Source organism: Pavona decussata, unplaced genomic scaffold (assembly GCF_977016875.1).
Source record: "Pavona decussata unplaced genomic scaffold, jaPavDecu1.1 SCAFFOLD_28, whole genome shotgun sequence".
Taxonomy (NCBI): domain Eukaryota; kingdom Metazoa; phylum Cnidaria; class Anthozoa; order Scleractinia; family Agariciidae; genus Pavona; species Pavona decussata.
In genome coordinates, this window is record NW_028145451.1 from 1,378,591 (window position 1) to 1,391,806 (window position 13,216).

Consider the following 13,216-nt stretch of genomic DNA (forward strand, 5'->3'; position numbering starts at 1 on the left):
TTGGTGACTCTGTGGGAAAAGCAGATCTTAGCAACGGTTATTGCAACCCAAAAAGAAAATTGTAGGTAGCCATGCATTTTTCAGAAATAGTCAAGCTTCAATTTGGAAAATAATTTCCCTATATTGTTATGTATTTTAAAGCTTTTTTAGAATTACTGTTGCTTAATTATCCCTGAAATATTCGTGATTACCTGCAATTCCCTTTTTGGATTCAATTAACTCTTGCTAAAAAGTCCTAAACTGGCACATCCACTTCTGTAATAGAAGGCCGATCGTCCATAAACTTACATTCATTATCATTATTTGTTAATTCTTTTATTTTATTAAAATTTTAACAATTTGAGGACGATTTTTATCAGGTCAAAAATAAATATCTGCTGAGCCAATAAGATCAGTTTACCAAAAAAAAAAGAAAAGAATCATGGACATTCATATCTGGACAAACCAGTAACTTTCTTCCTTCGAATCCGGTGCAAACACCACCTATTGGTGGATCTACAGTCCTCTCCAAGTTAAGATGGGACACTTCACAGCCAAGCTAATAATGTGACCTTCCCGTGCTCCCCTCCCCCATCTCAATGTCGATTCTCACAATTCTGCTAGCCAATCTTGTGAACCAACATTGAGAGGGCACGGTGGCGAGATCCGCCCCAACAAATGTGAGTAAGAGTGCGTTCGATTGACTGTATTCTGGAATACGAATCGAGCGGAATAGCTGTTAGATTTCTATTTTAAAGTTAATTTTGGGAAGACTTTTCTGCAAACTTTCCCTGACACGTGATAATTTAAAAGCGCTTTCGCACTCCAGTTATTCCAAAAAACTCTTATGAGCGATTTCTTAACATGATTGTATGTATTCCTATTCCGGAATAGGGTCAATCGAACGCACCCTAAGTGTGTAGCTGGTGACGGGGCGGGGTTTGGGAACCCCCGTTTAATTCTGAACTTGTCCATATCAAATGCCATCAAACGGCCCGTATATCTTTTTAATCAGGAAATTTCACCCTGTGCTTTGAATTTGCTAAAGCTTAGCGATCATTCAGCTCTGTTTCTGAAGCCTCAAATCAATCAGATGAACAAATAGTTTCTGACAGGACTTGATTTCAGTTTATGCCTTTAGATTATTTCGCTGCGCATGCCATTCACGAAATTTGCACAATGTTTGTCAATAAACGCAAAACAACAGAAGGAGCACATAAATTGTAATAAAATTTCCTGCAAAGCACTACTAACCGCGACAGACAGCACATCTACATTTATGTCATGTCAAAAAGGGAAGAGAAACATTTTTTCCAAACGTGAAAGTTTAAAGATAGACATTTTTTTCCATCAAATTTTGAAGCTGATTTAGTTTACCGTCTACGTTTCTGTCGGCTGTCATAGGGCATTTCGGGGGAGTTTTGGAAACAATAAATCATGCTTCTCCATTTTTTATATATATATATTTTGTAAACAATAAAAAACTTCCACCGATTTACGTACTAGAAACATTTTTTTTCTGACTTACATGCAGGCAGTTATAGGAATTTTATTGCATGACCGCGTGCTTGTTATATCTACATGCGTGTATATTAACTACTGTAGGTCTTTGGCTAGGGTTAAACACAATGAAAATGAAATCCAACTGTAAAATACTGGCCAAACGTGACACTACCCGTTTACTCCCCCCCAAGTAACGAACAATTCAAAAATAGTTGCCAAGGGCCGAGTGCAAGAACAGCGTTTAATGAAAGATAATTTACGACGTAGCGTCAAACTTTTTATTCCTTTTTCGCGGTTGGCTATAATTTCTACCATAAATTCTGGATCCATCCACTACAGCGCAGTACCAGTACCATTGTCCGCGAACTATGTTGCGTTAAATAAATGTTGTCTTTCCTTAGTCTACCATGATAATCTGCAATTGAATTGTAGATGCAATTCTTTTTTTTTTTTTACCGATGGAGCGACAAAGATCTCCTTGGAGCTCGTTCAAACGTGTTCGTGGTCCGTTCCAGGTCTAATTGAAATTTGGAAGTTTTGGTTTTTGTGCAGGGTGGAAAACCGGAGAACGCGCGGAGAAAAATCCTCGGACGCCGAGGACGAGAATCAACAACAAACTCAACCCACAGATGGTGTCAACTATGGGAATCGAAGCCGGGCCACGTACATGTGATGTGAGGAGTATGCTCTGCGCCATCCCTTGCATCTGAGCCAAATTATAAGTAACTGGATGAAATCAGTTTGAACCACAAATAACAAAATTAATTGCTTTGTCTTCAGAATATTTTATTGACATATTGACGAATTACATGCAAGCTGTGCTAAGTTTGCACTATCAGCAACAGCATAATTTGTTCAGAAGTACTCAGTTTCTTTGAGGATGCAGACATCCGTTTTCAGGGAAACGCGACTGATTATATTGAAAGCTGTTTAACTCTGGATCATAGCAAGAAAAGGTCTTCTTAGCCTCGCCATATCCACGCTGAAAGAAAGCGAATGAATAGGTAAGTTTGAATCGACGATTAATAGGTACACATTGCCAGTGCATAAGAATGTTGGTGTCGAGTATACTGACACAACGCTTCATGATCACCCTAACAGTGCACACTAACCATGCAACATTAGTATAAATCTACTAGTGTTCTATCAAGAATGCCGTTCTCTGATTGGCTACGCTACTATCTATTCTGTGATAGATAGTGAGTAGCGGTTTTCAACAAAATGGCTGCTGCTTCGTGGCGTTTTCCAAGTGCCTGCGATGAGGATAAAGATAATTTACTTGTTTAGCTTTAAACGACTAGTAGATTTCAACTAAAACAATTAGATTATTCGCTCTCGATTTCTATGCGTGATAGAAATCTCGACCTCATAATCTAATTGTTAACTAGAATAGTGCTGTTGATCTTACGTCGCTGTTAAAATAATTTCACGTGGTAGCACCTGGCAAAAATCAGACCTAACAGTTGTAAGTGACACAGAAGCAGAACTTCATATGGGCTCATTACTTGAGGGTCACACAGGCGTTCCCTGGCAACTGAATAAAAGCGCGTCAGGAATTAAGTGCGAATATAGAGTTTGCATTTTAAGTGAAACTTTGAAAAAGAGAACAAACCACTTACACTGGGAACCCAACCTTACGCATGCAAGTGCCTTACTCTTGGAAGTGTTTTACTTTAAAACAAAGGAACGGGAAGAGTATCTTTCTACATTTTATGGTACAATAACATGCAAATTTTAACATCTTTCTTTAAATATTATAACAACGTGGCTTCAGCCAATCAAAGCATGAGCAAGCGTATACTTAAGGCCCGTTTAAACGGTTTCAACGTTTGCCCAACATTCGTTCAACAAAAGTTGAACGGATGCTGGTCATATGTTGGATGAGCGGAGTGTTCAAACGGCTTCAACGCAATTCAACGTTTTCAAGAGCAAAGGAAATGTTGAATCAATGTTGAATGAAAGTTTAAACCAATTTAAATTTGATTCAACACGCTTTCGACAAGCTTTCAACATTTTTTTACACTTTCAACAATGTTGAACGGCCTTTTCAAGCGGCCCCGGCATTTGTTTCAACAAAGTGTTGAACGCATGTTGAAGCAAATGTTGTAACCGTTTAAACGGGCCTTTAGTGTCAGTAATTACTTACGCCGTCGGGTGTAGGTGAAAAAACGAGCTTTAAAACCGGATCTCGTTCCACTGTCGTTGGAAGAGAAAACGATCCTCACTTCTGTCTGTCCATCTCCTCGGATTCTGACACCCCTGCGAGATCGACAACATAATCGACAACGCGGTGGTGGTCGTGGGCGTCGGCGCCTGCCCCAACGCCAGCGCCTCCGGCCCCAACCATTCGCCTCTGCTAGGTACTCGCCATTTTCTGGTTCATCTTCATCATCAGCACCATCGACATCAACGTCGTTAACATCGTCGATATCATCCTCATTGACATCCTCATTGACGTCATCATAATCTTCATTTCCAGCATCATTGACAACATCCTCATAATCGTCATTTTCAGCATCAACGTTATCATCATTAACAACGTCATACTCATCATCATTACCATCTTCGGCATCATCAACGTTGACATCATCGTTATCATAATACTTGTCAGCATCGTTATCATCGTAATAATTGTCGCTATTGTCATCATTGTAGTAATCGATCTCACCATCGTTGTAAGGCTGATTGGGTTCATCCCCGTATGAACACCGACTGAATCGCCTATAACCCAGCCCCGTTAAACGACGTATCCGACGATTGCCCACGAATATTTCAACAAAATCTCTGCTGTAAAAGCAAGGAGATGTAAAAGACGTCAGTGCGGATTTAAATAAAGCCTGTGAATGATAATTCAGTGAGTGACACAGGCATACTCGGGAAAAGAATCCGAGTGCTCCTATCAGGAGTCGAACCTTAGACCTTCCCATTGCTAGTTCGGATGCTCCATTAAACTAGGTTTATGGGACAAGCACATCCTGCATATATACTGCTGGGATATGATTTGACACAGCTAGGATTTGATTTGATCCCCATGAGTCAGTTCATGATTTGCTCTTGTGTTTTTAATTAATCAATTACTGTAGGCGAGCGGCCTAGAAAACGTCGATTTGTAAAATTTTCAGCAATACTTTACAATCTGGCTCTTCTGAACAGTTACACAAATCAGTTGTTTAACCGTTGCTTCTGTTTTTATACTTGATACTAGTTGTTGCCACCTAACCACCGCCAGCCACTTTTCATGTATCGGTGGACTGGGAATACTGCCTTCTCTCAGTTTGCGGCGAGGGGTTTAAGTTTCAGTTAAGTTGAAAAAAATCTTGGTGATTACTTACCAAGATTCAAGCCGGAAGCATATAAACGAAATTTTGAGCAGCGAGCCGTTTGGTGGAATGATTGTCCAAGTACAGTTTGCATTATTAGGATAGTTGTTCGGGAAGTTGGGAGAAGTAAAAACCCCGATTCTGCCACTCAGCGCTCCACCACATACTGTCAAAGGAGAAAAAATGCATTGCATTAGAACCCAACCAACTTGTTCTTTAAATCATAGCATAAAAGATGTCAGCCCCTTTATCTCAAAAAAATTTATTTCTGGTACAGTCTGAGGAGTTCGCACTTCTATCACACCATCCCGTATTACCATTATTGTTATTTCTACCTATTTATCCTTTCCTTTCTGTTGACACTCAAATAAGTGTATATTTCTTTCGGTTTTTATTTTATTTTTATTTTTATTTTTATTTTTATTTTTATTTTTATTTTTATTATTATTATTATTATTATTATTATTATTATTATTATTATTATTATTATTATTTTATTCATTTACTTTTGTTATTATATTATTATCAATAAAGCAGGCATAGCGTTAGTTCTGTAAGTAGTGTGGACATTGTAAGTAATTTTAGTATTGTTAGTATTAAGTAAGTATTGTTAACAATGTATATAGCTATTATGGTAAGTATTGTGGGCATTGTAAGTAATGTTAGTAGTGTTCAGTATTGTAAATGTCATGTTATGTAAGGCAAATAAAAATTGTTAAAAAAAATAAAATAAAAGATGTCAGACGTAGAAAGTAACGGAGTTACTCCTCTGTTATACAATTCAAAACATCCCTATCATTGGTCACGTGGTGTCAGTCAAAGGTATTTAAAAAACGACTTGCATTTCTTTATGAATTTTGAAAACGGCGGATTAGTAATGTATCCTAATCTTGTCAGTAATAGAATTTACTAGAACTTGTTTCGAAGTTATGAACATAATAATCAAATTGGCCTGTGAAAATAGTGTCTATGCTTCTAATGAGCTGTCAAAGCATTGCGAGAACGAAAATCTCACGAATGGTAAGCTGTTGAACAGTATCGTATCTTTTTTGAGTTCCCTCAAACTTAAAAGAGCAAAAGTTTAAGTATGACTGCAAAATAATGTAACGTACGCGTCCGTTGCTGATTTTATTCTGTGGATTAGTCGCAATTAACATAAGGCTGAACTTTCACACTTTTTCAGTTGCCTGACAATTGCCTGAGTAAACAAGCAAAAGCTACATCAATAAAATTCGCTTTGTAAATACCGCAAAATATGCTGCCAAAAAATTAAAACGAAACACCCCGCATCCCGTTTCCTTACCAAGTGCAGTCGTTGGTGTCGGAGCTGCTGTCGTTGTTGGGGCCATAGTCGTCGTTGGGGCCATAGTCGTCGTTGGAGCCATAGTCGTCGTTGGAGCCATAGTCGTCGTTGGAGCCGAAGTCGTCGTGGTTTCGGTTGTCATTGGTGTTTCAGTAGTCGGAGGAGAGCCCTCATTGCATCCAGAAGTATTGCAACATGTTGCAACACAAGATTGAAGTGCACCACTTATACTGGTGTTAAAAGTATTACATACGTCACCACATAACTCCGGCGGAAAACACCCTTTGGAGAAATTGGTGACTGAATTTGAAGATTCCAGTTGCAGAGTGAAACAGACTAAGCCTGGGAAGCACTGAGTTATGTTCTGCATAGCAGTGCAGCTTTGCTCATCTGATGCGTCACATTGAAAGCAGTCCAGTCTGACCGGAGCTGTTAAAACAGAAAAAATATTATATTCTTTTAAAAGTTTCAACCTTTAGGTTTGCATTATATTAATACCTAAATTATTACCAACCGGTTGGGTTTATTCCTGAGAAGGATTATTTGTGGTGAACTAATGCCCACCATTACAGCTCCTTGATTTCTTCTGAGGTGGGGCCTAACAGTTTTACTTAATCACATTGACATGAATGTTAAAAGGCAAAAGCAAGCACTTAAAAACATAGAATTATCACTTTTAAAATTCTGCTGGTCTTGATATATAACAAGAGCCTAAGGATGCTGGATGACGTTTCAATAAATTTTCTCAAACCATTAATAATTCAAAAGCCAAAGACAAAGGAAATCATGCACCGTGACGTGTTTGCAAATCTGATGAAAAACTCCTTGTTTTTGCATCCTTAATTTCTCCTTCAAAATCAGTTTGTTTGAGAAGTTATATCAAACACTCGTCACAGTGTCTCATCACAATATCAAAAACCTCGAGGTTCGTCAAAAATACTCCGCTACGCGTCGTATTTTCAACTCTCTTCTCGGTGTTTGATATGTGACGAAACACTGTCTCGTGCTTGATATATTACGTCAGAACGTATGTTCCCATGGAAAATATTAGAGGGGAACAAGAATAAAGATTTGGAATAAGGCTGGATGGCTGTAATGATCTTCAGTTACCTCGCACTAAAGTTGAGAGAGGAGATTATGTCTGGGTGTGATGACGTAAATGGACTCCATCCAGTCACAACATCCGACGAGAGCTGGGAGAAAACTGAAAAGCAATGAAGGGTGGGTTATATGTTACCTTGCTCCTGCTCTTCTAGAAAGTCGTTTGACTTCAGTTCACCAAGATCATTTTCCCAGGTAAGATAAGGAACATACGCTGATTGAGTAGCTGCCAAGCAGGCCGAGAGGATCTGCAGTCAAGAACAATTGAGTAAAATAATTAACACGAATCATCGTAGCTGAAAAAAAAAACACTCAAAAAGGGGTTTTCAGTCAGTGCAATGAAGCATGATATTTGTTAATTAATAAACATATTTTAAGAATTGTCTAACATACAAACATCACTATCAAACTAGAGTCAATAAAGTTACACGCTACTTTAATTTAAAGACAGATAGATACTGATAGTAAGCCATGAAAGGAACGACTGAAACATATCGGCTAAGACTGGACACTGTGATCAGTTTTGAGGAAAGAAGAAAATGTTCCACATAAACAACATACCTGCATAGATAATTTGACATAGTAAAAATGAATTCCAACGTTGAAGTGAATACTTTAGCCAATCTAGCGCTTGGATCGCCAAATTACTTCGCTAATTAACTATGTAATATCAATTTTGCACAAGTAAAGTAAACTACTTTTAAGTAGTTGGTGTATCTGCGACTATTTTATCCTAAACTTTTTCTTCACTTGTTCAAGAGTCAAAAGGCGAACACATAAAATATAACTCAGATTTAGTCAGAATTTCGAAATTTTACAAATGTATCATTGAAAGAAAAAAGATCGAGACTGTTGCTCCCTTCAGTTTAAAGAAAAAAAACTATGGAAATTCACTAGTCGAATCCTGCAGTGCCATTTTAGGTTACTTTCACCAGTACTGGTGTCACTTTTGACGGGGAGAAGTCGAAAGAGTCTTGAACCTCCCTTTTGTTTTTAACTGAAGGGCCGACCTAGCTTTTAATGGACCGACACAACCTACACGCATGGCAAACAATCACAACGTCATTTGCCCACAAATTTGTGTTTCAATGTATTCAGAAAGCTGAATAAATATTTCAAAGTCAGTTTGAAGACTGAAACATGGAAATATTACTAGAATTTTTGTGGTGACCCGAAGAGACAGAAAATAAACTAATTTCACCAAGGCTCAAACGTGCCTATCTGCCATTTTGTATTTAGGTTTTACTTCGGTTTTTCTGTTGAGTCAGAAGCGGAACTGTCATGCTCGATTGTGGATCCGTGTATTCTGATCACAGTCCAATATAACTAGTCACGTGGAATGAAAAAAATTTTCAGGTTATTTTCGAACTCGCTGAAAATAACCACAAGAATTGACAATCTCAAATTTGTCGTTAAATGCCACTCCCATCCCTTAAGAAACTAAATACCATTGGCACTTGTATCTAATCAAATTCCTTTTGATGCCCCTCTCAGCCCTTTTACGTGCGTGGAGAAATGTCTTTTTAGTTCCGTATTATGTCTTACTGCTTGATTGGTTTGAGAAACGTGATTGAACGTGTTTGCAAGAATTAGTTCGGTCGGGTACACCGATGGTACAGCCTCAAGAAAATGGTTTTAATCCATTATATTTCAGATCTAAATTTCTGATATCTAATTTGGAATTATTCCAGATCTTTTTTGCGATATGCTCCTCTTTAAGTGAAGCATGTTTTAAAATTTGGCCTGTACAAGTGTTGTTAATGTTCCGCTTGCGAAGTAGAATTATTCAGAACACTGAGTCGTGCGTTTTCATTCTCTTTGATTCCCGGGTATTGATCTTGGGTCTATTAGTTCACTCGTAACACGCCTTTTGGTAGCTGGATTATGAGACTTGTAAAAGTTACAAGGACTTTCAACTTGTCCTTTCAACTTATTTCTTCCAAATCAGAAAACGAGAAGAACAAGCAATTCAATCACGTAAGCATTTTCTTACCAAGAGGAGTACTTCACTTGCATACCCTTCGTGTAAAATATTTAAAGCATGATAATAAGTTTTGAAACCCGTACTATCGGTAAGTAGAAGACTTCGCATACTGATTGGAATCCGAGGTTACAATATTGAGATTTTAAACCAATATATAGAAAGCAAACGTCTCTTTCCTGAGCACTCAAGTTTCTGGATCCTCATTCCGGCAGTAACGGTGGGATTGCTTCAAGTCCACAGAGTTATCTGTTCGTCAGTACAAGTGCAGACTGGTACTTGAATGTTTTTTGTTTTTTGGAATGTTTTCTACACTCTTAAAAACTTTTATCTATTATCCGCAAGATATTGACAGATAAAAATAAACATTACGAGAACTTTTGAACCAAAATTATGGATACTTGATATTTAGATGTTCAGTCTTATTCATATTCTAAACAGGACAGGTTACACGAATGAGAAAAAAAAAATTAGTCACTCAGAATGTCTATCTTAAAATTTGACGAGATGACAACGCCATTCCTTCTTCTTTAAGCAAAATTGTTATGTTGCATTAGGCCACAGATGCAAGCTAAGAGTTCTTGTAAATATAAAAATCCGCTTAATAATGAAGATTCCTATACTGTGCTAATCGTTTGACCTCCGTGTATTGTTTTTTTGTAAAACTGGCGTTGAACTACAACTGTATGAAGACAATAGCCTTTCATGCGAGTCCGTATCCGTGGAAGATATATATACGAGAACAAAACTCAACAAAGAGCTTGTATTTCAAGAAAAATTCACAATTTCCCAACGCTTACCGTCAAAGAAAGCAAAAACGTCTTCATCTTCACTTGGCCTTCTCCTTGCCTTCCCTCGCTCGACCTATATTCCTTGTGGTCTGATCTTTTTTATTCACTCAATTTATATTCTTTACAAACCAATAGGAGGGATTTTGATAAGTGGTTATGAGTACACCAACTAATAACCCCACTTACCGGAATTGATGTCAGTTCCGCCTCTTAATATTGGCGCCAAGAAGACAATGAAAGAGTTTTTAACGTTCAAGTTGAATTTGGCGTAGAGTTGTAACTTCAGCTCGTTCATCTCCTAGGATGGTTTATTGGCTGATTTTTTTTCCGCTCAAACTCTACAGGAAGAAGTGTAGAAGTGTATGCAAATATACTTTAATAGGACACGATAACCAGGACTTTAAAATTCATTACAAATTTATCTTCCCACGGAGTTAAGCGGAATTTTAAAACAACGGCAATACCGAATTTATCCCGCACATAATATATTAACTGAAACAAGCTAATTCAAACCGCTAGTGTTCTAATGCCGATTCATGAATATTTCCATTCTGTTTACTGTGCAGTCAAATTAAATAGAGAAAGTTGCAAAGCATTTCATGTTATTGCTCCCAGAAAGGTCGGTTTATCGACAACTTATCGCTGTTGATTTGAAAATGTTCAATATTGTGCTATCATAGTCCGTGCTTAGATCAACTCTTTAATAAACTCTTTTGTTTTGGTGATATAATATAAACTGCGTTTTCTTCGGTTGAATTCCGGATACAGCTGGTGGGAGCTTCAGCCTTATGCGACAAAACCGCAAGTTGTTTATAACATTTTTACGCATAAATTAACGAACCAGCAAAGGGCGTGCGTCCGCGTGTTTACAGTTTTCCTTCCATCCTTTCAAAAAAAAAAAAAAAACAGTCAACTTACACAAAATGACAGTACCATTCATCGGTTAACCATGACAACAGAAATCGCGAAACATTGAACGGTCGTAAAATACATCTTTCAATTATAAATAAAATGTCGACTGAACAAGTAAGTTTTGGTATTTTCCGTTGTGATTTGTAGTGGGAATACCAGTGGCTTAGCTATCTTTTCTAAATTTTATTTCATTTTTGTAACTCGGAATATGCCACAAGCAATCCTCGGTATAATTTGATTCATTCTTTTTATTTCTTAAACTAGATCTGGCAATAGCATTGGGCTATCTACAGCGTGATAGTTGATGAGGCCGGGGGTAGCACGAATAACATCAATTATTACGTAATTGAAGTCACACGAACATTCTTTGTAGACTTTGTAGGATATTTGCTCGTGAACTTTACCGAAAAAAAAATATATTTTAAGGCTAATTAAACTTCGTATTAACTGACCGGTTCTTTCTTGTCAGTATACAATACCTACAAATAATATTGATCGATACCGCTTCATACTGAGCGGAACAGAAAGTACGCATACGTCAGTTGTGAATTGCTTTGTCATGTTACGTTCGAGATTCTTTTGACGTATAAAACCCAAAACGATGCGATCGAAATGACCAACGATTAAAATAGGCCTGAATATAACCTTCCAAATACCATTAATAGACCCTTCCACGGGTTTTGTTTTGTTTTGTTATTTCGACTTTTGATAAAGACCAGTTAGTGAATATCCATCGACACTAATTAATGGAAAAAGCGCCTTAAAATTAGTAAACTTGCCAGGTATGAAAATGATATTTCAGAAGCGAGCGAAGATATAGCTCTGCCGGGAAAGTCGCGAACTTTTACAGACGTTTGCCATGCGGTGGGCCGGGGGCGCAAACTTGCCACCCACGATACAAACGTCTGTAAAATCTCGTGACTTTGCTGATGCATTTCTTCGTTTGTTTTCAACATATTACTCTCAAACTTGGCAACTTTATTGATTTTGAGGATTTCTTTCCAGTGGCGTAGCGTCCACGTCAAAAATTTAAAAATCCGTGGAAGGGTCGCACTCTATTATTAAACTACATCTTACATCGGTCTGGATGTCAGCCCCTCCTTGCAGCTAAGGTTCTATATACTCTTAACAAAAACCGTGGCTGATCTAGACAGACAGGTTAAATTATGTCTAATTACGCTTAAGTTTGTCCCATAATGAATTAATAATGAATTATGAGTTATAAGCAATTATGAATTACATTCACATTGTTAAGGTATCGAAGGCTGTTACTCCACGTCTAGTAAATTAAAGGGAGTCAGTAAAAAATATTCCCTAGGATAAAAGTCTTTATAGTTAATGGTCCATGATGGAGAAAAGCGCGCATTGATTTGGCAAGACTAAAACTTCAAATTCAAGATTTCATTAACTTTTTTCTTTCCGTGGAAATAACTGGTTGACGAACACTACCGGCTTTTCATTTTGTATGAAAACTATTGACATTTAAAATCACCCAGTACCATTTTCGGCATAAAATTGGCAAAATAATTTTACACCGCCAAAAAAATTGTTCTTGAGTTTGCTCGTTTGAAAGTTGTTGGAGATAGATCATAAGTCTCCATTTCTTTGTGAGTTTAATTCATCGAAAAATGACTAATATTTCTGCACTACGGACTTCACACTAATTCAATATATCTCAGTTAGCCATTAATTTCATTTTTCTAGGTTTTGTTCATAGGCTTTTAGCTTCTTTTAAACAAATTATTAAGAAACGTTTTGGTTTAGCTACACAGAAAATCTCTGTTACTCGATCACCCACTATTGTCGAAAAAAAACCTCCCACTGACAGGAAAATGTTTTGGCAATTACTATGGTTTCGTTCTATCGTTTGTTTTTATCTTGAGTTCTGCAAACACGGAACGTGCATTCCGGAACTCAAACGTAATTACCTAAATGTTGCACTGACGTTACGTTCCTTCCCACATTTTTAAAGTAGCGGAAGAAAAAAAATATGTTAGTCACCCGGACTTCGCTTCCGCTTGAGGACAAGCCGATACGATGTTCTATATAATTTCAAATTTCAAATTTCAAATTATAATTTGTTTTTGTTTTTGTGACTTAAACTTTTGATATCTAACTGCATCTCTCCCTATTTTTTTAATTGTAACATCTTTTGCCTTTCGCGATACTCTCAGCTGATGAAGAAAGGGTGTGCCTTTCGAAATATTGAGTCAAACAATATATTTCACCCTTTCTTATTTATAGTATTAGTTGGTCAATTTATTGCTGATTAGTTCCTTTATTACATGAATTGATCCGGTGCTGGTATTTTGTTACGGTGGTCCTT

At 37.4% G+C, this 13,216-nt stretch overlaps 1 protein-coding gene across 2 annotated transcripts; it reads right to left on the bottom strand.

Annotated features, from left to right (window-relative positions):
• Positions 1 to 2,254: 2,254 nt before the first annotated feature.
• LOC146485013 (CUB domain-containing protein-like) lies at positions 2,255 to 10,134 on the bottom strand. 2 transcript variants are annotated; one of them, XM_085103898.1, is made up of 6 exons: positions 9,988 to 10,134; positions 7,343 to 7,454; positions 6,106 to 6,534; positions 4,815 to 4,968; positions 3,629 to 4,269; positions 2,255 to 2,464 (listed from the first exon to the last, which is right to left on the bottom strand). In XM_085103898.1, the coding sequence occupies exons 1-6, from the start codon at positions 10,012 to 10,014 to the stop codon at positions 2,445 to 2,447; spliced, it is 1,383 nt and encodes a 460-aa protein (XP_084960024.1). In that variant the 5' UTR covers positions 10,015 to 10,134; the 3' UTR covers positions 2,255 to 2,444. The 2 variants fall into 2 exon arrangements, with proteins under 2 accessions (XP_084960024.1, XP_084960023.1); XM_085103897.1 differs by lacking the exon at positions 2,255 to 2,464 and adding an exon at positions 2,650 to 2,735.
• Positions 10,135 to 13,216: the final 3,082 nt, after the last annotated feature.